The sequence below is a fragment of the Oncorhynchus masou genome, chromosome 24 (assembly GCF_036934945.1).
Source record: "Oncorhynchus masou masou isolate Uvic2021 chromosome 24, UVic_Omas_1.1, whole genome shotgun sequence".
NCBI classification, from domain to species: Eukaryota; Metazoa; Chordata; class Actinopteri; order Salmoniformes; family Salmonidae; genus Oncorhynchus; species Oncorhynchus masou.
The window spans coordinates 95,443,698-95,471,644 of record NC_088235.1 but is presented as its reverse complement, the minus strand read 5'-3'; the positions used below and the strand labels follow the sequence as shown (position 1 = coordinate 95,471,644).

At 42.7% G+C, this 27,947-nt stretch overlaps 1 protein-coding gene across 4 annotated transcripts in view; it reads right to left on the bottom strand.

Annotated features, from left to right (window-relative positions):
• Positions 1 to 1,137: 1,137 nt before the first annotated feature.
• LOC135513076 (pre-B-cell leukemia transcription factor 1) overlaps positions 1,138 to 27,947 on the bottom strand; it is a 113,272-nt gene continuing 86,462 nt past the window's right edge. Inside the window, exons 3-10 of one of the 4 annotated variants that reach the window (XM_064935756.1) lie at positions 18,355 to 18,602; positions 17,326 to 17,388; positions 13,952 to 14,142; positions 9,717 to 9,852; positions 8,545 to 8,704; positions 6,826 to 6,938; positions 6,269 to 6,358; positions 1,138 to 2,808 (exon numbers count right to left, since the gene is read on the bottom strand). In XM_064935756.1, coding sequence (XP_064791828.1) covers positions 2,716 to 2,808; positions 6,269 to 6,358; positions 6,826 to 6,938; positions 8,545 to 8,704; positions 9,717 to 9,852; positions 13,952 to 14,142; positions 17,326 to 17,388; positions 18,355 to 18,602 — 1,094 coding nt within the window. In that variant the 3' untranslated portion in view covers positions 1,138 to 2,715. The remainder of the gene's footprint in view (positions 2,809 to 6,268; positions 6,359 to 6,825; positions 6,939 to 8,544; positions 8,705 to 9,716; positions 9,853 to 13,951; positions 14,143 to 17,325; positions 17,389 to 18,354; positions 18,603 to 27,947) is intronic. The other 3 variants (XM_064935757.1, XM_064935758.1, XM_064935759.1) reach the window with 3 other exon arrangements.

The following is a 27,947-nucleotide window of genomic DNA, read 5'->3' as shown; positions in this document are numbered from 1 at the left end:
CTACTATCTGTCTGTGTCTGTCAAACATGACTTTTTCATTTAATTGAACCTTTATTTAACTAGGCAAGTCAGTAAAGAACAAATTCTTATTTACAATGACGGCCTACTGTAGCTGCTTTGTTTTAAAATGGATACTGTCCACATCTGCTTATACTCTATAGAGCAATCTTTAGCAAATTCACATTATGCTAGCAAGAAAATAAAATGTAACGTACTGTAAATCCTGTAACCACGCAAAATAAAAGCAAAACGATAAAGAAAACAATTATGATGCAAGTTATTCACAACATGAGGACATAAAAATATATCCCAACATCTTCTGTATCTGTCTGTGTGCTATCAGGGTTAGTCTTTTCCATGTCATATCTATAAACAAACACTAGTGTATTTTTGGTTTTGTAGTACAGAGAGAATACCTGAACATTTCTATGAGATGAATACTTCAGATAATACACCATTATACAAAACAAACAAAGCTAAATTGGTTAAGCTGAATCCAATCTATAGAGCTGAAGCTTCTGCAGTTATTTTTTGGTATCAAGGGAATGGTAGGGTGGATATGTTGAATTGCACAAGAAGGCAATGTGTAATTGTGTGTAAGCAAATACTGTAGCTACAACCAAATGAATAAATCTAATACCACATTTTGGATTTTTTTGCGTAATTTAGACTCAAGTCAAATGCTAGGAGAAAGCTGTAATATAAGAGTGAGTAGAGACCAACCTTGATAACCAAAATGTAAAAACAGAATGATGACGGATGTTCAAACTCAGTGACAATAATAAATGGACAGAAATGAACTATTCAAAAAAAAAATGAAACAAATTAGCACCAATAACATGAAATTATGAGGGAAAAGAGTAACTTTGAGAAATATTTCAGAATTGTGTTTAGTTGTGTATTCCATGACTACCACCTGGTTACACAACGTCAGAATGAACATTTACATTAAAATGCCTTTTTTGCACTTACACCTTACACAAGTGGTTTTGGTTACCAGCAGTATTTGGCTATTTTGATAACACTGATGTACAGTGATAATGGTAGTGTATGTATGTATGTATGTATGTGTATGTATGTATGTATGTATGTATGTATGTATGTATGTATGTATGTATATGTATGTATGTATGTATGTGTGTGTGTGTGTGTGTGTGTGTGTGTGTGTGTGTGTGGGTGGGTGTGTGTATATGTATGTATGTATGTATGTATGTATGTATGTATGTATGTATGTATGTATGTATGTATGTATGTATGTATGTATGTATGTACACACACCATATGTTCAAAATATGAAAATGATACAAGCATATTATTAATGTGTGTTCTCTGTACTGTGTTCTTCCCTTTGACAAATACATATGTTACCCTTCATAGGGTAATCACTGGAAGTGACTGTGCTTAAAGACATTATATTTGCTTATTTTAATTGATGCTAATGTACCCACTGATTAAGTGTTCCGGATACATGTTTTAAACTGATACTCAGTCCACACTACAAACAATATATCAAGTGCAGGAAATGCATTAGAATTCCAGTAGATAGAATCACCATGAAGCTAGAATCACCATGAAGCTAGAATCACCATGAAGCTAGAATCACCATGAAGCTATAAGCTTCTTGCTCTATTTGTAGTGTGGACTGAGTATCAGTTTAAAAAATTTATCTGGAATCACCATGAAGCTGGAATCACCATGAAGCTGGAATCACCATGAAGCTGGAATCACCATGAAGCTAGAATCACCATGATCCATTTCTTTATAACCTTCCAAACCATCCCTTCCATTAGTTCTGGAGTATAACGTTACTCTTTTGTGTTTTGCTTATGCATTGTTGACCACTCATTCAGTATGAACAGAACACACGCCATTGTTGCACTAAAAATGTGTCATGTTTTATTGACCATTGTAGAAGCTCTGAAACAGAATGCCTAAAATGAGGAGGAACATTTGAATCTCAAGGTTCTCCTTTCAAATCATCCCATTGTTAGCTACTAACCAGACATGTTATTAAGCCACAGTAAAAGATGTGAAACGTCAGATGGATATGTATTTTTCCACAAGCACAATGTCATATAAAAATTCCCCTCCTGTGTTGAACTTTGGCACTATGGACAAAACAAATGTTGGGAATTAAGTAATTATATAGGGTAAAAGTTGACACAAAGGCAAAACTGTCCTCAAAACAAGCCTTGAGACAGGACAAGGGAGATTGGGAGCTACTGTCAATGTCAGTTATTACGAAGAAAGGAAAACTATGCTTTTTTAGAAGTTGTTGTATTGTTGTTATTTTCAATAGAGGTAGTGAGAAAAGCATTTCAATTTACAAGATACGGGCAATACTGTGTATACGTGTTGTAACTATTTGCCTGCTGTGTTATAAGTCAGATCACACAGAGGCAACATGGATATCTGGTGAAGAAAACTGTACAGACAGACAGTGAATGAGGTCGTAGATAAATGGGAGAACAGAGCCTTACTCAGGCTACTGACTGACTGTGTCATAGTTGGTTGTAGAGACGGGACATAAGACATGAAGAACTGTCTGTGGTGGTGATGATGGCGTTTCATCCTGTAGTCCCCACCTGTAGAGAGAGGTCTCTTGCTCTGTGACCAGTCTAGTGATACCTCCCGTTCTGAAGGGGAGCTGACTGGGGGCTGGCTGATCGAGGGTGGAGGTCGGGGGTGTCCGGATGGTGGTGGAGGGTGGAGGGATCAGTTGGACGTGTCAGAGTGAACACTTCCAGGTCCTTCTGTGGGTGATGTCACTGATGAGGGGGTGGTTGCATCCTGCCAGCCTCCGTTTGCCTGAGAGAGACCAAAGAGACAGGAGAGAGGAAAGATGAGTACAGGCAAAGGACACAGGCATATACCCATAACATGGTTTTCTCTGGCTACGGGTTAAGCGAGCAATGTGTCAAGAAGCAGTGCAGCTTGGCAGGATCGTGTTTCGGAGGACGCATGGCTCTCGACCTTTGCCTCTCCCGAGTCCGTAGCAGAGTTTCAGCGATGGGACAAGTTCAAAGATATAAAAAATATAAAAAAGGTTTTCTATGCTTTTTCTCTCTTTTCTTTCAGAGTTCATATTCATTATGCAGTTCAATAAGAGTATTATATCATCTCATCTGCAGCATTGAATGCTGTATCTGTGTAGTCCTAAGGGCACATGTAGTAACTACGGTCCTAATGCTAGAACAACTCCTAAACTACTCAACCTATAATCCCCTACAGCCTCAAGCCAAATCTGCATTGGATGAACATCTAATTCACTCAAATTACAGTAAACTAGACCTCATATTTCAGAATTAAATTGTCATAACAATTGTACTTGTTTGAAGCAACTGAAAATTCTGTAAATCACAAATATCACTATCTGATCACATACAGTGTGCTAAAATTATTATTATGAAAACATTTTGTCTTCACTTCAAAACCAATATGATTGCAATCTTGTATCACTGGGATTGATAGAAACGCCTGCCACATTTAATGACACACAATAACAGTGACAACATCTGAAAAGGACCTTAAAACAAAAGTCACAAAACAGTCCTAAGAGGAATCAATGGTAGAAAATTATGACATTGGGAGATTGAATGAAAACACAATGAAATACTTGTAGGCCATTTCCAGTCCTGGAGACGAGCTGCTAAAGAGCATTTGGGATATGAATAGCAAATTTCATGTCATCTGAAGAAAATGGAAATGGTCCTCGACAGCCTTTAATTTCAAAGCCCGTTATTTCAGGCAGAAGAAAGTCTGTAATAAAAAATGGAGCAAAATAAAAGTTTTAAAATGTCTGACTTTGGTGACACTCTGCCTATTTCCTAACTGTAATTACTGCTCTAGTCTACCACAAATCGCATTATGCATCTGCTCAGTCATTATCAACACAGAGAGGGGAGGCTTTTCATCGTAAAACAGATAGATGGGACATATTCCTGACCTCTCTTTCTCGTGTCTTTCTCTCTCTCTCTTCTCCGTCTGTAAAGCTGGACGAGCACAAAGGTCATTCACTGTTTCTAAGCTGACAGCTTTCCCGGGCTTTGCTTTGTGAATGGGTTTGATACTGAGGTAAATCTGTAATTTTTAACACAAATACTATTGAAGTATATTGCTGCAGAGAGACAAAGGAAATAAACTACATAGTAATCAAACCCACTCCAGAATACTAAAATGTATGAATAATTTATTATATCTCCCCAAATCCTATATTGAGAACGGGGAACCATATTTTATGTGCTATTTTATTATCATCCAGATAAGATGATATCCTTCTCTTACCATCCAGATAAGATGATAGATATCCTTCTCTTATCATAGAGATAAGATGATATCCTTCTCTTACCATCCAGATAAGATGATAAATATCCTTCTCTTATCATCCAGATAAGATGATATTCTTCTCTTACCATCCAGATAAGATGATAGATATCCTTCTCTTATCATCCAGATAAGATGATATCCTTCTCTTACCATCCAGATAAGATGATAGATATCCTTCTCTTATCATACAAATAAGATGATATCCTTCTCTTAACATCCAGATAAGATGATAGATATCCTTCTCTTACCATCCAGATAAGATGATATCCTTCTCTTATCATCCAGATAAGATGATATCCTTCTCTTACCATCCAGATAAGATGATAGATATTCTTCTCTTACCATCCAGATAAGATGATAGATATCCTTCTCTTATCATCCAGATAAGATGATATCCTTCTCTTACCATCCAGATAAGATGATAGATATCCTTCTCTTACCATCCAGATAAGATGATAGATATACTTCTCTTATCATTAAGATAAGATGATATCCTTCTCTTACCATCCAGATAAGATGATAGATATCCTTCTCTTATCATACAGATAAGATGATATTATTCTCTTACCATCCAGATAAGATGATAGATATCCTTCTCTTATCATACAGATAAGATGATATCCTTCTCTTGTTATGCAGTAAGAGGCTCTTTTAAGGCTATGCACATGTGTGGAAAATAACATATTGTAGCATTTTAGGATACAGTGGAGCAAGCAGGCGTCCAAGAATAACGATATCCATGAGGTCAGAGTGCTGTCTGAGAACAGCGCTTGAAAACTTTAGCACTGCTCTCTCATGGTTATCACAGCCTGTTCTGTGGGAGGGAGACGAGCGGAGAGCGAGCCAGGGAGGGGGATTTGAATACACCACATACATGGCTTTTTTCACTGGAGACATTTCATCTCATTATCATACGGCCATTGAGGCACGACGAGTGAGGCTTAGGGACGGGACAGGAAGCCAGCAGCCGAGCTGCGCGGCTGTGTGTGACTGTGACCGTCCTCTCTCGTCCTCGTCGTAGCTTTCACCACAGCACGCCACCGCAGCTTGCTGTCAGGGCCATTAGAGTGGTGGGAGCACGATCTGAGCAATTCGCTTGGATTGCTGTCCTAAGTCCACACTCCGCTCTCTTGTGTCTGTCTTATCGATTTCCCCTTTTACGACACGGCTTGTCGCTGTGAATTTCCCTGCTGTTTGCAGCCGCCAGCTAACCTCCGCCTTCTTCCCCTCCTCTTCCCCACCCTCAACCAAAACACACACACACACACACACACACACACACACACACACACACACACACACACACACACACACACACACACACACACACACACACACACACACACACACACACACACACACACACACACACACACACACACACACACACACACACACACACACACACACACACCCCCCTTCCCAATCTCCTAAAAAATACAAATGAAATGTAACATGATGGAAATATGCCCCCATGTTACGCCCCCAGTGCTTTGTCTAGGGGTTAGCAGTTTGTTTATTTTTATTTTTAATGTGACTACTCTGGGGTTGTTCTGATAGGATTTTAACCGGGCCTCTGGACCTGCAGTGATAATCAGGGTCAGGTGGTCGGCGGGAGCGTTGGGGGGGAGGGGCCGACCCGAGCCTCGCGTCGCAGGAGGTGTCACCTGCTTGTGCCGTCCCTACACGGCTACATGGCCGTGAGTGGCTGCAGGTGCTGCGAGAGAGCTGATTGAACGTGACAGGCTCAGGCGGCTGTGCCGTGTGTGTGTGTGGCCAGCCCAACGCCGTTCTGCTGGCCAGAGCGTTGCTCGTGGCATGACCGATACAGAAGCAATCAACTAGGTGACTGTGGTGGAGCTGAGACAAATCCTACTAAGTGTCATTCTGAGCCCTATGGCTTTGAAATAATTGGTAGGGAAGAGAGTTGTTTTCTACTGACATTGATGCTCTGTTGACTGTACATCTGGCTGGCTGTGAGGCCCTCACTGTATCCGCCTGTCTGACTGATAACATGGCGAAGGGTATCCACCTGAAACACAACACAGGAACACAGACAAAGCAAGGTCAGAGCAGACAAGACAAACAGAAAGACCAGAAGGAAAGTAGTATTATAATACAGTCCAGGCAGACAAAACGCACATGAACTACATCAAGCCATTGACAAGAAGAAGCAAGATAACCGAAACATGTTATTATGTATTTAGAAGACTGTAGAAAGGATGAACCTGTGGCATATAAAAAGAGCTGCAGAGAGTATTACATTATTTTCATCACTACACTCACTGTAAGCATGTTTTAGTAACATTGGTCGATAACAATACCTTCAAAACCCTATGTAGTGGTGGTATTAGGAGCCCAAAGTGATCCAGACACTAGAGCAGTACTGAGATTCCTGTGGTGCGATTAAGATAGATTACAAGGCCTGTTCTTCAGGAAGTGGGTCTGGGTCTGTTTCTATAGTAGTGTCTTCTGTACTGCTTAGTTATAGGGCCCTACCTGTGACTGCACGTTGGCTCCAACCTGAGCACCTTGGTACGAGTCCCCATTGAGAGACTGCACGCTCATGAACAAGTCGCCGGAGTTTGACATGTTAAAAGAGCCAGCAGAACCTGGAAGAGGAGAGAGGGAGGGAGCACTGGAATCACAGAGCAGAGTGAAAGAGGAGCAAGCAGAGCAGGATTCAGCCACTTGGCCCCGTCCAGGGTTAGACCCGGAGAAGCACCATGCAAAGAGTTAATAGAGCTAAAGCTGGAGTTGGAATATAGAGCTAGAGTTAGAATATAGAGCTAGAGTTAAAATATAGAGCTAAAGCTAGAATATAGAGCCAGAGTTAGAATATAGAGCTAGAGTTAGAATATAGAGCTAGAGTTAGAATATAGAACTAAAGTTAGAATATAGAGCTAGAGTTAGAATATAGAGCTAGGGTTAGACCCGGAGAAGCACCATGCAAAGAGTTAATAGAGCTAAAGCTGGAGTTGGAATATAGAGCTATAGTTAGAATATAGAGCTAGAGTTAAAATATAGAGCTAAAGCTAGAATATAGAGCCAGAGTTAGAATATAGAGCTAGAGTTAGAATATAGAGTTAGAGTTAGAATATAGAACTAAAGTTAGAATATAGAGCTAGAGTTAGAATATAGAGCTAGAGTTAGAATATAGAACTAGTTAGAATATAGAGCTAGAGTTAGAATATAGAACTAAAGATAGAATATAGAGCTAGAGTTAGAATATAGAGCTAGAGTTAGAATATAGAACTAAAGTTAGATCATAGAGCTAGTGTTAGAATATAGAGCTAGAGTTAGAATATAGAGCTAGAGTTAGAATATAGAACTAAAGTTAGAATATAGAGTTAGGGCTAGGGCCAAAGTGATCAGACAGATTAGAGAGTGGCAGCATAAAGCTGAGGGAAAGGTGAGTCAAGCACCGACATCAGGGGCGAGTCAAAGGTGAGTCAAGAACCGACATCAGGGGCAAGTCAAAGGTGAGTCAAGCACCGACATCAGGGGCGAGTCAAAGGTGAGTCAAGCACCGACATCAGGGGCGAGTCAAAGGTAAGTCAAGCACCGACATCAGGGGCGAGTCAAAGGTGAGTCAAGCACCGACATCAGGAGCGAGTCAAAGGTGAGTCAAGCACCGACATCAGGGGTGAGTCAAAGGTGAGTCAAGCACCGACATCAGGGGCGAGTCAAAGGTGAGTCAAGCACCGACATCAGGGGCAAGTCAAAGGTGAGTCAAGCACCGACATCAGGGGCAAGTCAAAGGTGAGTCAAGCACCGACATCAGGGGCGAGTCAAAGGTGAGTCAAGTACCGAGATCAGGGGCGGTTGTTGTTGTGCCCATTTGTCAATATGAAAGTAGAATGATAGTATGTTTCTACAGTCAAAATGATTAGCGTCATGATATGTTATGTGTTTCTGTACAAATGTTATTCATGGTCAACAAGAATAATTAATTAATTAAATTTGTAAATGAAAATGGTACAACAAAAATGTAATGTTCTGACAGTGTAAAAGAATAAGTATTGAGATAAAATAGGAGAAAAGCTGTGTTAATTGAAGAGAAAAACAACAGGGCAGAAAGCATTGATATTGGGCCCAGGTATCCTACTCTTGGACAAAGCCTTTTTTATCCTTGTCTGATATAGAGAGTTTATTCAGAGCCTTCCAAATATTGTAGCCTATCTGTAAAAAGGGTAACCCATTGGTATTGTTCTTTACCTGCAGAATTTGGGGTGGAGGGCGAATTAGCCTGGCTTCCATGTGAGGATACGTTGGTCGCGTTGACTGCAGTTTTGGCAGCATACATATTGGCTTCTTCCTGGAACTTTCCAATGTTTTTCTTGTATCTGATTCTTTTGTTTCCAAACCAGTTGGAAACCTGTACAAACAATGTGCAATTGTAAATTATTTTGTTACACAAATCATTTCCCACATTTCTAATGAGCAAATTGTGAGCGTGAAATAAGAATGAGAATGAGTTCCGCATGCGTGGCCTTCCACTGTCTGGCATATCATATATATGACAGTGAACGAAGTCTTTTCCTGCATCCCAAATGAGCCCTGGTCAAAGGTAGTGCAGTATAAAGGGAAAAGGGTGCCATTTGGGACAGCCTTTGAGGTAGTAGTGAGTGCTCCCGCTGGCTACATAGACCAGTGCTGTGAATCCACATTAGTGGCAGAAGGGAATGATTGCCAATAACAGTCTAATTATGTCAGTATGACTGCAGCTATAATCAGAGCTCACGCTAGCACCAATCAGTCAACACCCGCTAGCTAACACCCATTACAGCTAATGGACTCCCCGATGAAGCTACCAGGATAAGCCAGCTAGCGCTAATGATAAACAACATTAAAATGAAAAAAATAATCAATCCTGTTGCAAAGTTTGAAACGAACGCAGACAGAAGGTAGGCTATTTTATTACAGACCCAGGAACACAGAGGTTGTGTCCCAAATGGTCCCCTATTCTCTATGGGCATTGGTCAAAAAGGGCTCTGGTCAAAAGCAGTGCATTATAGGGAATAGGGTGCAATTTGGGGCACAGACAAAAGCTCAACTAATCATTCAGACCCTGAAGCACGTTGTTTTCATCAAACAATGCCCAGATGCATCCTCAAAATAATTTTGCATAAACTTAATGAAACCGTTTGAGGAGATTACCCATTTCCGAATGATGGATGAAAAACACAGAACATTACTGCTGTTTACCTTGGTATTGTTAGTGCAATCTTAATAATATTATCAATCATCATAGTACACTATCAATGTAGTCTCTGCGATGTATCCTTTGAATTAATAAAACAATAATAAATAACCCACTACTATCTCTAGTCCTGTTCTAGGTGTAGTGTGGTGTTCCTGCAGACAGGTGGTACTGTACTGTACTGTACCTGTGAAACTGTGATGGAGCACTTCTTGGCCAGCTCTTCCTTGGCCTCCTCACTAGGGTAGGGGTTAGACAGGTGGGAGTAGAAGTACTCATTCAGGATCTCTGTCGCCTGCTTGTTGAAGTTCCGTCTTTTCCGTCTGCAAGGAGAATGATAGAGATTGGTTAGTTAGGACCAGAAGAAACATCATGCACAATACATACCGTTCATAGAGTCAATCTAATGCCTGCAAACATTAAATAGGTAAAAGCCACTTGCGGTAAAAAGGTAAACTGGTGCACCCCATACAGTAACAATACAACTGCCACCCAATTCAATACAATACATTCAATACAGCTGCCTAAGCTGGTATGAAAGATGTTCTCAGAGGTTCACAAATAGAAATGAACACTGCCTGCAAATTCCAATAAATCCACTATAATTGAGAATTTCAATAAGCTTTTCTCTACGGCTGGCCATGCTTTCCACCAGGCTACCCCTACACCGGTCAACTGCCCGGCACCCTACACAGCAACCCGCCTAAGCCCCCACCATTTCACCCAAATCCAGATAGCTGATGTTCTGAAAGAGCTGCAAAATCTGGACCCCTACAAATCAGTCGGGCTAGACAATCTGGACCCTCTCTTTCTAAAATTATCTGCCGAAATTGTTGCAACCCCTATTACTAGCATGTTTAACCTTTCTTTCGTATCGTCTGAGATTCCCAAAGATTGGAAAGCTGCCGCGGTCATCCCCCTCTTCAAAGAGGGTGATACTCTAGACCCAAACCTGCTACAGACCTATATCTATCCTACCCTATCTTTCTAAGGTCTTCGAAAGCCAAGTTAATGAACAGATTACCGACCATTTCGAATCCCACCGTACCTTTTCCGCTATGCAATCTGGTTTCAGGGCTGATCATGGTGCACCTCAGCCACGCTCAAGCTCCTAAACGACATCATAACCGCCATTGATAAGAGACATTACTGTGCAGCCGAATTCATCGACCTTGCCAAGGCTTTTGACTCTGTCAATCACAACATTATTATTGGCAGACTCGACAGCCTTGGTTTCTCAAATGATTGCCTCGCCTGGTTTACCAACTACTTCTCTGATAGAGTTCAGTGTGTCAAATCGGAGGGCCTGTTGTCCGGACCTCTGGCAGTCTCCATGGGTGTGCCACAGGGTTCAATTCTCGGGCCGACTCTCTTTTCTGTATACATCAATGATGTTGCTCTTGCTGCTGGTGATTCTCTGATCCACCTCTACACAGACGACACCATTCTGTATACTTCTGGCCCCTCTTTGGAGATTGTGTTAACTAACCTCCAGACGAGCTTCAATGCCATACAACTCTCCTTCCGTGGCCTCCAACTGCTCTTAAACGCAAGTAAAACTAAATGCATGCTATTCAATCAATCACTGCCCGCACCTGCCCGCCCGTCCAGCATCACTACTCTGGACAGCTCTGACTTAGAATATGTGGACAACGACAAATACCTGGGTGTCTGGTTAGACTGTAAACTCTCCTTACAGACTCACATTAAGCATCTCCAATCCAAAATTAAATCTAGAATCGGCTTCCTATTTCACAACAAAGCATCCTTCACTCATGCTGCCAAACATACCCTCGTAAAACTGACCATCCTACCGATCCTCGACTTCGGTGATGTCATCTATAAAATAGCCTCCAACACACTACTCAACAAACTCGATGCAGTCTATCACAGTGCCATCCGTTTTGTCACCAAAGCCCCATACACTACCCACCATTGCGACCTGTATGCTCTCGTTGATTGGCCCTCGCTTCATACTCGTCACCAAACCCACTGGCTCCAGGTCATCTACAAGTCTCTGCTAGGTAAAGCCCCGCCATATCTCAGCTCACTGGTCACCATAGCAGCACCCACCCATAGCACGCGCTTCAACAGGTATATCTCACTGGTCACCCCCAAAGCCAATTCCTCCTTTGGTAGTCTTTGATTCCAGTTCTCTGCTGCCCATGACTGAAACGAACTGCAAAAATCTCTGAAGCTGGAGACTCTTACCTCCCTCACTAGCTTTAAGCACCAGCTATCAGAGCAGCTCACAGATCACTGCACCTGTACATAGCCCATCTGTAAACAGCCCATCTATCTACCTACCTCATCCCCATACTGTATTTATTTATTTATCTTGCTACTTTGCACCCCAGTATCTCTACTTGTTGCACTCACTGTATACAGACTTTTTGTTTTCTTTTGTTTTACTGTATTATTGACTATGTTTTGTTTATTCCATGTGTAACTCTGTGTTGTTGTATGTGTCGAATTGATACGCTTTATCTTGGCCAGGTTGCAGTTGCAAATGAGAACTTGTTCTCAACTAGCCTACCTGGTTAAATAAAGGTGTTCTCAACTAGCCTACCTGGTTAAATAAAGGTGTTCTCAACTAACCTACCTGGTTAAATAAAGGTGTTCTCAACTAACCTACCTGGTTAAATAAAGGTGTTCTCAACTAGCCTACTTGGTTAAATAAAGGTGTTCTCAACTAGCCTACCTGGTTAAATAAAGGTGTTCTCAACTAGCCTACCTGGTTAAATAAAGGTGTTCTCAACTAGCCTACCTGGTTAAATAAAGGTGTTCTCAACTAGCCTACCTGGTTAAATAAAGGTGTTCTCAACTAACCTACCTGGTTAAATAAAGGTGTTCTCAACTAGGTGTTCTACCTGGTTAAATAAAGGTGTTCTCAACTAGCCTACCTGGTTAAATAAAGGTGTTCTCAACTAACCTACCTGGTTAAATAAAGGTGTTCTCAACTAGCCTACCTGGTTAAATAAAGGTGTTCTCAACTAGCCTACCTGGTTAAATAAAGGTGTTCTCAACTAGCCTACCTGGTTAAATAAAGGTGTTCTCAACTAACCTACCTGGTTAAATAAAGGTGAAATAAAAAAATACAAAAATCCTGACAAACAACACAACACTTCCTTATTTAAAGATAGACAATGTGCTGTAAACATGACCTGTTCAGCTCACTAACTCCTCCATCTCTTTCTCCATCTCCACCCTCTATTAGGTTATGCATGTGCCACATCTCATGAGAGTTTTACATAAGCTGGGAAGGGAACCTTGTAAAATGTTTGACTCCGTGCATCGAATCAACTGACTGGTTAGAGAGATTTGTGCTGAAATCTCCACCCTGCACTCCAAAAGCCTGCATGAGAATATGTAAATGTGCACAGCATGGTGTTAGGGCAGGCTGCAGATTAATCAGTAGAGCTGAGACTGGTAGAGCAGTCCCCCCCCCTCTCTCTCTCTTGTTGACTCTCTCCCTCTGTCTCTGTCTCTGTCTCTGTCTCTGTCTCTGTCTCTCTCTCTCTCTCTCTCTCTCTCTCTCTCTCTCTCTCTCTCTCTCTCTCTCTCTCTCTCTCACCCTCTCACTTATAGCCCTTCCCTTGCCTCCCTCCCTGCACCAGCACCACAGCCACAATCATTTACAAAATAATAGTCACGGATTTTTGTGAGAAGAGCAAAAGCCTAATTTAAATGTTATGCCTCTGACTCCGACTCTGAGTTAGATTTATCCTTGGAGAAATGTATGCAAATCCATAACATGCATCAAAAGAAAAAAAGGGAAACATTGATCATTATGGAGCCTTGAGAGAGGAGAGGATTGTCAGTGTCCAAGCAGCAACCTCATATGTGCTGGTCCAAATGGCTCCCAGAGATGTACTGTCGGTAGGCTCAAAGGCTTGGAAGATCAGTTGTGATGTTGTACAGAGTAGAATAACCTGCTGTGGACATTACTTGATTTCTGTATGCTAATATAAAAATATAAAAAAGTTAATATTGCAGTTACAGGTAGGGACATGTCTAGCTACGCAAGTGTCACGATCATGTGGAGAGACAGACCAAGTGAAACTTAAAACAAACCAAGAAACAAACAACGACCGTGCAGTACTGCGGTGCAACATGCACTCTCTCAAAAACAATATCCCACAAAGCAGGTGGGAACACGGAAACCTTAAGTATGATCCCTAATTAGAGACAATGAACATCAGCTGCCTCTAATTGGGAACCATACCAAGAGTACCAACATAGAAATATATAACCTCGAACACCCCTTAGTCACGCCCTGAACTACTACACCATAGAGAACCAAGGGCTCTCTATGGTCAGGGCGTGACAGCAAGTCAACAAAACATTGCAGTGGTACAGTGACTTTGTATGTGGTCATTTGTACAGCTATAAGCACACACACACACACACAGAGACACACACCTGGCATCGAGGAAGCGTGAGCGCAGGATCATGACGGCTTCGCAGGTGCTCTGTTTGAGCTGCATCTGGATGGAGCTGAACTTACGGTGGATGATCCCCACCATGCGCTCAATCTCCTTGGGAGAGATGGGCCGCGTGCGACTCTGCTCCCTCAGCAGGTTCATCACATGGGTTGTGAACTCGTTACAAGCCTGCAGAGGGGGGAAGAGACAAACAGAGAGAAACGGTGAACAGATAAATGGTCATTTAGTCAATTAGCAGACACTGTTATCCAGCGTGACTTCAGTTTATTCTATCTAGACAGTCAAAATGAATGTTGTTGGTGAGAGTGCCCATAGCAGCCTCACCATGATGGAGAAATACTGCATGGCTATTGTAAGACCTTGCCATATCTTTTACTGTTAGACTAAAGCCAGTGTCTGCATGCAGAGCGAAATTATACATGGTTTTCTAAATGAATCAATGTCTTGCACATAGACAGAAAATAAAAATGAGATGGAAATCAAGCAGTGTTTCATGCATGCTGTTCTGAGGAAGGCTTCCACGTTGGGAATATAAGTGGTGACATTTTTCATATTAAACAGAAGTGGCGATGGCAACTGTAAGTGTAGTCTTTTTAAAAAAGGAGACATTGGGAACTGACAGCTGCTAGTCCCTGCTGACGAGCAGCACACCTTCTCTTCTCATCACAGCCGAGTCGCAGCCGAGAGGCTTGAGAGATGAACATGCCATGATGTTATACTCATCCTCCTGTGTGGCACCAGGCGTGAACCTGACATGATACTACAGTATACCTCTGTCTCTCTCCCTCTTTCGGTCCCTGTATTTTTCTCTTTCTCTCTAACTCTCTCTTCCTTCTCTCTGTCCCTGTGCAATATGTCTGTCATTTCACACATCTCAACGGTCGTTATTGACAAGAAAGCAATAGTTATAAACGCAGCAGGGATGTGAATGAAGAGAGGCAATAAACACAAAAATGACTGTACAATGAATGTAAATGACAGTGAATAGGTGGTTATGATTTGAGAGGTAAGGTGCAGAGTGGTCATGGTGTCATAAAGTGATGTATGGGGATGACAGTGAAGCCATCTGGCACAGCACCAGATAGAGTAGAGACATACAGTGCCTTCAGAAAGTATCCACACCCCTTTTTCTCCACATTCTGTTGTGTTACAAAGTGGGATTCAAATTGATTTCATTGTAATTGTTTTGTCAATGATCGACACATAATACTGTGGAAGAAAAATTATAACATTTGTCAAATAAAAAAATAATATATGTTGATTAGATAAGTATTCATCCCCTGAGTCAATACATGATTGAATCACCCTTGGCAGTGATGACAGCTGTGAGTTTTGGGGGGTAAGTCTCTAAGAGCTTTCCACACCTGGATTGTACAATATTTTGCATATTATTATTTTTTAAATTCTTCAAGCTCTGTCAAGTTGGTTGTTGATACTTGCTAGATAACCATTTGCAGGTCTTGCCATAGATTTTCAAGCAGATTTAAGTAAAAACTGTAATTCACTGTCTTCTTGGTAAGCAACTCCAGTGTAGATTTGGCTTTTTGTTTTAGGTTATTGTCCTGCTGAAAGGTGAATTTGTCTCCCAGTGTCTGGTGGAAAGCAGACTGAACCACATTTTCTCTAGGATTTTCCCTGTGCTTAGCGCCATTCTGTTTCTTTTTTATCCTGAAAACTCCCCAGTCCTCAACTATTACAAGCATACCCATAACATGATGCAGCCACCACTACTGTATGCTGGTACTAAGTAATGTGTTGTATTGGATTTGCCCCAAACATAACATTTTGTATTCAGGACAAAAAGTACATTTCTTTGAGACATTTTTTTGCAATATTACTTTAGTGCCTTTTTGCAAACAGGATGCATGTTTTGGAATATTTGTATTCTGTACAGGCTTCCTTCTTTTCACTCTTTTGATTGGGTTAGTATTGTGGCGTAACTACAATTTTGTTGATCCATCCTCAGTTTTCTCCTATCACACCATTAAACTCTAACTGTTTTAAAGTCACCATTGGCCTCATGGTGAAATCCCTGAGCAGTTTCCTTCCTCTCCGGCAACTGAGTTAGGAAGGATGCCTGTATACTTGTAGCGACTGGGTGTATTGATACACCATCCAGTGTAATTAATAACTTCACCATGCTCAAAGGGATATTCAATGTCTGCTTTTTTTACCCATCTACCAATAGGTGCCCTTCTTTGAGAAGCAATGGAAAACCTCCCTGGTATTTGTAGTTGAGTCTGTGTTTGAAATTCACTGCTCGATTGAAGGACTGTACAGATAATTGTATGTGTGGAGTAGAGAGATGAGGTAGTCATTCAAAAATCACGTTAAACACTATTACTGCACACATGAGTCTATGCAACTTATTATGTGAAATTGTACTCCTTAACTTATTTAGGCTTGCCATAACAAAGGGGTTGAATACTTATTGGCTCAAGACATTTCAGCTTTTCATTTTTTTGTAAAAATGTCAAAAAACATAAATCCACTTTGACATTATGGGGTATTGTGTGTAGGCCAGGCTGTAGGCCAGGCTGTAGGCCAGGCTGTAGGCCAGGCTATAGGCCAGGCTGTAACACAACAAAATGTGGAAAAAGTCAAGGGGTGTGAATACTTTCACGATAACAACATTGGTTAACACACACGCAGACCTAGCACAGAAACGTATATCCTGGTTCATGTGTACAGTATGTGGGCCTTATCTGAAACAAAACGCATGCAATCATGGTTGAGGTAGTACAATGTTCTGCTTGGGATTCTACTGGAAGTATTAAATGCTTGCAGACATTTTCTGTCCCCTGACGGCCTGTCGTATTGCATAAATTACAAATAAACTTATTGGGGGGAAAAATGGAAAATAAATAAATAAATATAACCCTGGTAAAGCTGTTAGCAAAGCTACTAATAAATTGTGGTAATAAATCATGGGTGAGTTATAGTATTTTTTTCTCCCTAAGCAACACTACTGCTTTACAAGACTGGGTTGCCATCCAGTTCTAATCCTGACCCTGACAGTGGGAGTCTGTTCGCTATCGCTGAGATTGCAAGGGGAGGGAAGTGTGGTATAAAGTACTGGTTTTGAAAGCTCTGGGTTGTAAATAAAATCACAGGAGCCAAATTCACATTGGATTCTGAATAGATTCAGTTACTACTAATCCAGCTTTACTAAAACTAGCCAGATGTGAAAAAATGTACTTGACTCAAGACATCCTGAATAAAATTAGTCTATTTGGTAAGCAACCTAACCAAAGTAAAGAATAATAATGTTATATTAATGATATTATGACTATAAAATATAGTATATCTCTTTAGTGTATGGGAGGGCAGTGGTCTGCAGTGGAGGAGTACCTTGTTTCCGTTGCCATGACTCCCTGTGTAACTCTCCCCCCTCCATCCGCCATGGGATACCATCTTAAATACAGTATATTACATATATATTACATATGGTATATTATTATATAGTACATTGTCAGCATGTGATGGTGGCATAGTCACAGGACTGTTTCCCACACTACTCCCGACTGCTACAGCCCTGCCTATTGTATGTGGCTCCAGGGTGAAGTTTCCCCGAGGTACAGATCTAGGATCCGCTTCCCTTCCCCCAATTCTAACCTTAACGAATAGTGGGGAACATGTCAAATTGACCCAAGATCAGCGTCTAGAGGGAACTTCACCCTACTCCACTGTATGTATGCTTCAGGATGGCAACCCTGTCTATAGACTAGAATAACATCACAATACTCTGGCTTTGCTTTTTTATATGAATGAAAATGTAGGCAGTGTCTTGGGCTATATGGAAAATACATCTGCATTTCATCTAACAGGGCATGCATTCATTCCAGCCAGCCTTCATGTTTGACTGTGTGCATGTTGGTTTGGAAAGTAGAAAGAACACTATGCAGTAAAATCCACTCTGATTTATTGGCATGGTACATAATGACATGGAGGAGAAGAGAAGGAAACTGCACATCACATGGGGATTCAATGGGGATGAGAGAAAATCTGTCAAATGTATCTTTAGATGGATGCCATAAATGTAGAAAGTCTCCTAATTTGTTATGTAAATATCAGAAATGAAGTTGCTTTTCTATTGTTTCTGACTGGTGAGGTGTCATCAACATGAATGGACACGAGTCAGTGGGTTACAACCCTGTGTTGCAGTGGGGTTAGCAGGGCTCGGATGGGTTTAAAAGGATCACTAGCCTGAAGTAGTAATGTGGATGGCAGGTAGTCATAGGTTAATAAATAATCACTGTGATGGGAATGATGATGGAGGAGCTGGTGTGTTCGGGTTACAGGGTTAGAGTATGTGATTATGGTAAAAGACAGCTAAGACAGTAGTTCTCTGAGGGGTGAGTGTATCCTGTCCATCCTTACCTGCTCGTATTTCTCCAGCTCTGTGTGGTAGATCTGTCTGATCTGAGAGAGCTTGGCTCTGTAGTCCGAGTGTTCCGCTGAGTTATCCGCTCCTGCCCCGCCTCCTGAGGCTGCAGCTGCAGCCGCAGCCGCTGCAGAACCGCCCCCTTTCTCAGGTCCAGACACGCCCTCCGCCAGCAACATGTTGTCCAATCGCATGAGCTGGGCATCTGGAGGCTCCTCCTCCTGGGCGCCACGGATACTCAGCACTACAAACGACAGGAAGGGGTCAGAGGTTAGAGGTCAGTCATGCAGGTCACCAATCACAGCAGCGTAACACCGTAACAAGCTGTCGGCTGTAGTGCTCCATGCCCTGCCTGATTCCACACCTGTCACACACACACACACCATGCCCACTACGCCTAACACACCTAACACATACCACGCCTAACACATCCTCCTCCTCTGGCCTGAAGAGCAACGGTGCAGCAGAATTGTTTTCTTTTCACCACAGTAACACCTGGTGGTGCATCCATGTGGACTGTAAAAGCCAGCAGTATGTGTGGCAACGAGTAAAGAGCAGGCTCAGACTGAGACTACTGAAGTACAGTGTGTAGTGTAGCTTGCAGTAGAGGTACGTAGTGTAGCTGAAGTGTAGCTGGCAGTAGGACCTCGCTGTCTGGACGCTGTTCATCCAGTTGATAAATCACCTGCCTCTTTATGGCTCATCTCTCTGCCAGAACAAAGGCTACATAGCTAAAGACTCTGGCAAGACTGCACATAATAAAACTCAATTTATATCATTTCATTAACTTCAAATGCAACTTCAATAATAAATACCAGAGCAGAGGCCAACACTGTTTGATATTCAATAAAGTATGTAAGAAAACTATTTGTGATATTAGAAGAATAAATAAACCAATACTATAATTGGGGGTTATCCTCTAAGAATGAATGAGGCATCTTCTCTGAGGACTCTCTGAGTCTCTCTGAGATAGCATCCCAAATGGCACCCCGTTCATTTTATAGTGCACTACTTTTGGTTAGGACCCATAAGGTTCTAGGGCACCGGAGGCTGCTGAGGGGAAGACGGCTCATACTAATGGTGAATGGAATTTAATGTATTCTGTTCCAGCCATCATGGTGGTTTTGTACTTGATTTCAAGTTCAGTCTGTAAATTTTACGTTGCAAACACACACTAATTGATGATCTTACAGTGGTGGTAGGTTACTATTCTTACAATACCGTAACAGTGATGTTGTGTAAGGATCTGGGCAACAGCTGAAGCCTGTCATTGAGCGATAGTGGACAGTGTGAGGTCAGAAACAGAGCACTGGACTTGGCAGTGTGTGTGAAGTAGCAGAGCCAAGGTATATTCATGCTGTTCCCTTTCCTTCCTCTAGAGGTCTCCCTTGTTGTTTTTTAGGGTAGACATGACCAACCTTCCATGTTCACAAAAGACACAGATGCTATGTCCTCCTACTATTCAAGAGCCATGAGTCTATCCATTCCAATTACAAACACCTACTATCACTGTCCATGAATTCAAATGGTTAACAGGGAAGACAAGTGCATCAAAAGCAGCAAACACAATGTCATAACTTCCAAGGCTACAGCCACTTATGCAGTGTGTGTATATGACTTACTGACTTTAAGGCCAATGTGTGTCGATTGCCCTTTAAAATGTAACACTCCTTACATGTCTCATTGTCTCTGAATGAAAGGGGACAGGCAGGGAACACTTCATTAATCCAGAGACAATGGGAGTAGCCCGGTGCATTAACTCCAGACTAGACCGCTGCCCAGCCCTGGGATGGGCTTGCTAGCTGACTGGCTAGCTGGGCTGTGTGGGGTGTCAGCGGGATGAGAAAGAGGCCGGCTGTACAGCCAGAGGGAGGGTACCCCCACCGCTGTCCCATACACCCCCCCCCCCCTCCACCCACTCCCTTTAACTAGACTGGAAATGCAAATGCTGTGATAGTTGATGAGTGGGAGAGAGAAGAAGAGGTCATGGGTTCAGGCCGTGGGCCCAGCGGGAGGTAGATTGAGTCGCGTTGCCTAGTAGATTGAGGATAAGGGGGGAGCATTGGGAAGCGCTGGTCTAGTGACTGGGGGGAGGGGAATCTGTTATGGGAAACCCCTGGTTGTGTGAATCTGTTATGGGAAACCCCTGGATGTGTGCATCTGGAATGGGAAACCCCTGGATGTGTGCATCTGGAATGGGAAACCCCTGGATGTGTGAATCTGGAATGGGAAACCCCTGGTTGTGTGCATCTGGAATGGGAAACCCCTGGATGTGTGAATCTGGAATGAGAAACCCCTGGTTGTGTGCATCTGGAATGGGAAACCCCTGGTTGTGTGCATCTGGAATGGGAAACCCCTGGTTGTGTGCATCTGGAATGGGAAACCCCTGGTTGTGTGCATCTGGAATGGGAACCCCTGGTTGTGTGCATCTGGAATGGGAAACCCCTGGTTGTGTGCATCTGGAATGGGAACCCCCTGGTTGTGTGCATCTGTTATGGGAAACCCCTCGTTGTGTGCATCTGGAATGGGAACCCCCTGGTTGTGTGCATCTGGAATGGGAAACCCCTGGTTGTGTGCATCTGGAATGGGAAACCCCTGGTTGTGTGCATCTGGAATGGCACCATATTGCCCTGGTCAAAAGGAGTGCACTATACAGGGAATAGTGTACCATTTCAGACCCTGTCTGGTGCATTTCTAAACCCAAATGATGTGATCCAGAACTTTAATAGGCATGTCCATACGAGTTCATATTTACAGTGAGGGAAAAAAGTATTGAATCAACTGCTGATTTTGTACGTTTGCCCACTGACAAAGAAATGATCAGTCTATAATTTTAATTGTAGGTTTATTTGAACAGTGAGAGACAGAAAAACAAAACAAAAATCCAGAAAAATGTCTAAAATGTTATAAATTGATTTGCATTTTAATGAGGGAAATAAGTATTTGACCCCTCTGCAAAACATGATTTACAACTTGGTGGCAATACCCTTGTTGGCAATGACAGAGGTCAGATGTTTCTTGTAGTTGGCTACCAGGTTTGCACACGTCTCAGGAGGGATTTTGTCCAACTCCTCTTTGCAGATCTTCTGCAAGTCATTAAGGTTTCGAGGCTGACGTTTGGCAACTCGAACTTTCAGCTCCCTCCACAGATTTTCTATGGGATTAAGGTCTGGAAACTGGCTAAGCCACTCCAGGACCTTAATGTGTTTCTTCTTGAGCCACTCCTTTGTTGCCTTGGCCGTGTGTTTCGGGATCCATTTTCAATGCCCTCGCTGAGGGAAAGAGGTTCTCAACCAAGATTCGACAGTACATGGCCCCGTCCATCGTTCCTTTGATGTGGCGAAGTTGTCCTGTCCCCTTAGCAGAAAAACACAGCCAAAGTATAATGTTTCCACCTCCATGTTTGACGGTGGGGATGGTGTTCTTGGGGTCATAGGCAGCATTCCTCCTCCTCCAAACACGGTGAGTTGAGTTGATGCCAAAGAGCTCCATTTTGGTCTCATCTGACCACAACACATTCACCCAGTTGTGCTCTGAATCATTCAGATGTTCATTGGCAAACTTCAGACGGGCATGTATATTTGCTTTCTTGAGCAGGGGGACCTTGCGGGCGCTGCAGGATTTCAGTCCTTCACGGTGCAGTGTGTTACCAATTATTTTCAGCTGCCTTGAGATCATTGACAAGATCCTCCCGTGTAGTTCTGGGCTGATTCCTCACCGTTCTCATGATCATTGCAACTCCACAAGGTGAAATCTTGCATGGAGCCCCAGGCCGGGAGAGATTGACAGTTCTTATGTGTTTCTTCCATTTGCGAATGATTGCACCAACTGTTGTCACCTTCTCACCAAGTACCAAGCTGCTTGGCGATGGTCTTGTAACCCATTCCAGCCTTGTGTAGGTCTACAATATTGTCCCTGACATCCTTGGAGAGCTCTTTGGTCTTGGCCATGGTGGAGAGTTTGGAATCTGATTGATTGATTGCTTCTGTGGACAGGTGTCTTTAATACAGGTAACAAACTGAGATTAGGAGCACTCCCTTTAAGAGTGTGCTCCTAATCTCAGCTCGTTATCTTTTATACAGGTAACAAACTGAGATTAGGAGAACTCCCTTTAAGTGTGTGCTCCTAATCTCAGCTCGTTTCCTGTATAAAAGACACCTGGGAGCCAGAAATCTTTCTGATTGAGAAGGGGTCAAATACTTATTTCCCTCATTAAAATGCAAATCAATTTGTAACATTTTTGACATGCATTTATCTGGATTTTGTTGTTGTTATTCTGTCTCTCACTGTTCAAATAAACCTACCATTAAAATTATAAACGGATCATTTCTTTGTCTTTGTGCAAACGTACAAAATCAGCCCGGGATCAAATACTTTTTTCCCTCACTGTATGTAGAAGCCCTGTTCCCCTACCACAAGACCTGCTCCCCTACCACAGTACCTGCTCCCCTACCACAGGACCTGCTCCCCTACCACAGTACCTGTACCTGCCCCTACCACAGGACCTGCTCCCCTACCACAGTACCTGTTCCCCTACCACAAGACCTGCTCCCCTACCACAGTACCTGCTCCCCTACCACAGGACCTGCTCCCCTACCACAGTACCTGTTCCCCTACCACAAGACCTGCTCCCCTACCACAGTACCTACTCCCCTACAACAAGACCCGCTCCCCTACCACAGGTCATACTCCTCTACCACAGGTCCTACTCCCCTACCACAGGTCCTACTCCACTACCACAAGACCTGCTCCCCTACCACAAGACCCGCTCCCCTACCACAGGTCATACTCCCCTACCACAGGTCCTACTCCCCTACCACAGGTCCTACTCCCCTACCACAAGACCTGCTCCCCTACCACAGGTCCTACTCCCCTACCACAGGTCCTACTCCCCTACCACAAGACCTGCTCCCCTACCACAGGTCCAACTCCCCTACCACAGGTCTTACTTCCCTACCACAGGTCCTGCTCCCCTACCACAGGTCTTACTTCCCTACCACAGGTCCTGCTCCCCTACCACAGGTCTTACTTCCCTACCACAGGTCCAACTCCCCTACCACAGGTCTTACTTCCCTACCACAGGTCCTGCTCCCCTACCACAGGTTCTGCTCCCCTACCACATGTCCTGCCCCTCTACCATAAGACCTGCTCCCCTACCACAGGTCCTACTCCCCTATCAAATGTCCTACTCCCCTATCACAGGTCCAACTCCCCTACCACAGGTCTTACTTCCCTACCACAGGTCCTGCTCCCCTACCACAGGTCCTGCCCCTCTACCATAAGACCTGCTCCCCTACCACATGTCCTGCCCCTCAACCATAAGACATGCTCCCCTACCACAGGTCCTGCCCCTCTACCATAAGACATGCTCCCCTACCACAGGTCCTGCCCCTCTACCATAAGACATGCTCCCCTACCACAGGACCTGCTCCCCTACCATAAGTACTTCTCCCCTACTACAGTAACACTGAGGAGTGTACTAGAGCAACACATTTCCTGTGGTTACCACCACCTCATAAATACTGAATCGGTAAAGTGTGTGAAACAGGGTTGAAACACTGTAAAATATTATAACCCGGTCTAAAAATGTGTAGTACCATATCGTCACCTATAATTGTTCATGGGATCATACCACAGGAATACATTTGTGGAATAGTGGGAAAGATTTAGAGAACAGATAGATACGTCACTACTTACAATGTGCAAGGTAAAGTACATTTTGGAATATGAGTAAACCCGGATGACTAAACCAAGTATTTGTTTACTGCAAGTTCACATGATCTTTCCTGTCCCTTGGTTAAAGGACAGGGATAAAGAGTTCACACTAAATCACACATTTAACAACATTTTGGGGCTCAAAGAGCACACAAAAGCTAGGGAGGATCCTCTTTTCCTTGCCACTTCTCAGATGTTTGCAGCTGAAAACTAAGGCTCACCGATTTCTTCCCAAAGTCATAAAATGTCTAGACTGTCAACTGAAAATGGAACATAAAGAGTGTGTCCCAAATGGCACCCTATTCACTTTATACTGCACTACTTTTGACCAGAACAAGTAGTGTACTATATAGGGAATAGGGGGCCATTTGGGACATACACCAAGAATTCCCTCCTGCGTTCACGCAATGTTTCGATTCTCATCTGCCAAGTCTCGAGCTTAACATTCACAGTGTTTATTTTACTTGGCCTGAAGTACCTCCCCCATCAGTCTTGTAAGAAAGCAACCGTTTCACTGCAGGTCAGAGCTTCTAAAATCTTGCTTGTGGAAAGAAAGAGAGGGGAAATACTGGATTCACATCTATAGAGTGAACTAAGACAAACGGTCAGCAACAAAATGCACCAGAAAGATGTAAGATGCAGTTGATACTGTAGTAGAAAGTATTTATTTGTGGAAGGTTATAAGCTAGGGCGACATGAATAATAATATTTTTGTATGAATAAATACAAAATGTGAAATTTAGTTAGCATAATCTGAACATTCCTTTAGCTACAAAGACATAATTGTTTTTTGAGCAATACAATAGCTACAAGAAACTGTCACTGTTCCACCCCTTAATTCCCCCTTAATATCTGTCTCCTGGTTTCACCTTGGAGTTATTTTGCCATTTGGTTAACACAGCCAGGATCCCAGAGGAGCATTATCAGGCAGTATGATAGACGGAACCAAAGGACCTGCTGCAGTGTGTGTCTGCCTCAAAGGATATTGGAATATATTTAGGCATGTGTAATATAATTTACAATATTGGAGTTATTTGGGTATTTGGTTTCCATAGACAGGAAGCCCATTGGAGCAGCAGGCAGAAGCAGGGAGCTGGGACCTGCCTTGTGTCTGGCTGCATCTGTCTGGTCTGAAGAGGATGCTGCCCTGATGGAGGCAAATTGTGATTGATTTATTCCGCCCTGAACCTAAAGCACATAATTAAAACCAGGGAATGGATTATCTTAAACAAATAAAATGAATAAAGAAAAGAAAGAAGGGAGGGGGAACAACATGCTTCTGTAAAACCGTCTTTGCTGTGGGTTATAATTACACGAGTCAATGAGAGCCACTTTATTGGCTAATGGCAGGCTAATTGATTCACCCTAATGTTTCCCAGCCATGGGTCTGTTCTGCTCTGCTTCAGACCTGGGTTAAAATACTATTTGAAATAATTTAGCTGGGCTTGATTGAGCTTGTGAGGCGCAATAGACCAACACAAAACTGCCAACTCCCGGCAGGTTAAAGCAAACTCTACAAGTATTTGAAAGATTTCAAATAACATTTGAACCCGGGTCTGCTCTGCTCTCCTCTCCCTGTCCAATAGCGCTGCTGAACTTACTTAGCCACCATTGAAGGTTCTCAGAGGGATAAACAATTAGCCCCCCCTCCTATCCACCCCCCCTCCTCCTTCTATCTCCCCGCCTCCTCCTTCTTTGTGTGTGTGTGTGTGTGTGTGTGTGTGTGTGTGTGTGTGTGTGTGTGTGTGTGTGTGTGTGTGTGTGTGTGTGTGTGTGTGTGTGTGTGCGTGTGCGTGCGTGTGTGTGTGTGTGTGTGCGTGTGTGTGTGTGTGTGTGTGTGTGTGCATCCCTCTCCACTGGAGTCTCTGACATGCAATTCCCACTAGGTAGGTGATAAGCCAGCCTTTATGCCTGCACAGTATAATATTGTGTGTCTCTCTCTCTCTGTCTGTCTGTCTGTCTGTCTGTCTGTCTGTCTGTCTGTCTGTCTGTCTGTCTGTCTGTCTGTCTATCGCATTCTTTCTCAATTTCAATTCAATTCAAGGGGCTTTATTGGCATGGGAAACATATGTTAACATTGTCACAGCAAGTGAGGTAGATAATATACAAAAGTGAAATAAACAATAAAAATCAACAGAAAACATTACACTCACTGAAGTTCCAAAAGAATAAAGACATTACAAATGTCATATTATGTATATATACAGTGTCCAGGCAGGTGTTTGTCTCCCTGTATGCTGAGGGTTTCAGGTTCTTGTCCGGTTCTGGCATTTAGGTCGCCATAGACAAGTACATGTCCCTGAGCCTGGAAATTATTGATTTCCCCCTCCAGGATGGAGAAGATGTCTTCATTAAAGTATGGGGATTCTAGTTGGGGAATATAGGTAGCACACAGGAGGACATTTCTCTATGTTAAGATCATTTCCTTTTGAATTTCTAGCCAAATGTGAAATGTTCTTGTTTTGATTAAATTAATGGAGTGAGTTACAGTTGAAGTCGGAAGTTGACATACACTTAGGTTAGAGTCATTAAAACTAGTTTTTCAACCACTCCACAAATTGCTTGTGACAGTAACAAACTATAGTTTTAGCAAATTGGTTAGGACATCTACTTTCTGCATGACACAAGTAATTTTTCCAACAATTGTTTACAGACAGATTATTTCACTTATAATTCACTGCATCACATTTCCAGTGGGTCAGAAGTCTGCATACACTAAGTCGACCGTGCCTTTAAACAGCTTGGAAAATTATGTCATGGCTTTAGATGCTTCTGATAGGCTAATTGACATCATTTGAGTAAATAGGAGGTGTACCTGTGGATGTATTTCAAGGCCTACCTTCAAACTCAGAAAAATTATTGTATACCTCCACAAGTCTGGTTCATCCTTGGGAGCAATTTCCAAATGCCTGAAAGTACCACGTTCATCTGTACAAACAATAGTACGCAAGTATAAATTATATCCATCGTAAAACAAGTCCTATATCGACATAACCTGAAAGGCTGCTCAGCAAGGAAGAAGCCACTGCTCCAAAACTGCCATAAAAAAATCCAGACTACAATTTTCAACTGCACATGGGGATGAAAATCGTACTTTTTGGAGAAATATCCTTTGGTCTGATGAAACAAAATTTGAACTGTTTGGCAACAATGACCATTGTTAGTTTTAGAGGAAAAAGGGGGGGGCTTGCAAGCCGAAGAACACCATCCCGACCGTGAAGCACAGGGGTGGCAGCATTATGTTGTGGGGGTGCTTTGCTGCAGGAGAGACTGGTGCATTTCACAACATAGATGGCATCATGAGGGAGGGAAATTATGTGGATATGTTGAAGCAACATCTCAAGACATCAGTTAAAGCTTGGTCACAAATGGGTCTTCCAAATGGACAATGACCCCAGGCATACTTCCAAAGTTGTGTGCAAAATGGCTTAAGGTCAACAAAGTCAAGGTATTGGAGTTGCCATCACAAAGCCCTGACCTCAATCCTATAGACATTTTGTGGGCAGAACTGAAAAAGCGTGTGCGAGCAAGGAGGCCTACAAACCTTACTCAGTTATACCAGCTCTGAGGAATGGGCCAAAATTCCCCCAACTTATTGTGGGAAGCTTGTGGAAGGCTCCCCGAAACGTTTGTCCCAAGTTAATCAATTTAAAGGCAATGCTACCAAGTACTAATTGAGTGTATGTAAACTTCTGGCCCACTGGGAATGTGATGAAATAATAAAAAGCTGAAATAAATAATTCTCTCTACTATTATCCTGACATTTCACATTTTAAAATAAAGTGTTGATCCTAACTGACCTAAGACAGGGAATTTTTACTATGATTAAATGTCAGGAATTGTGAAAAACTGAGTTCAAATGTATTTGGCTAAG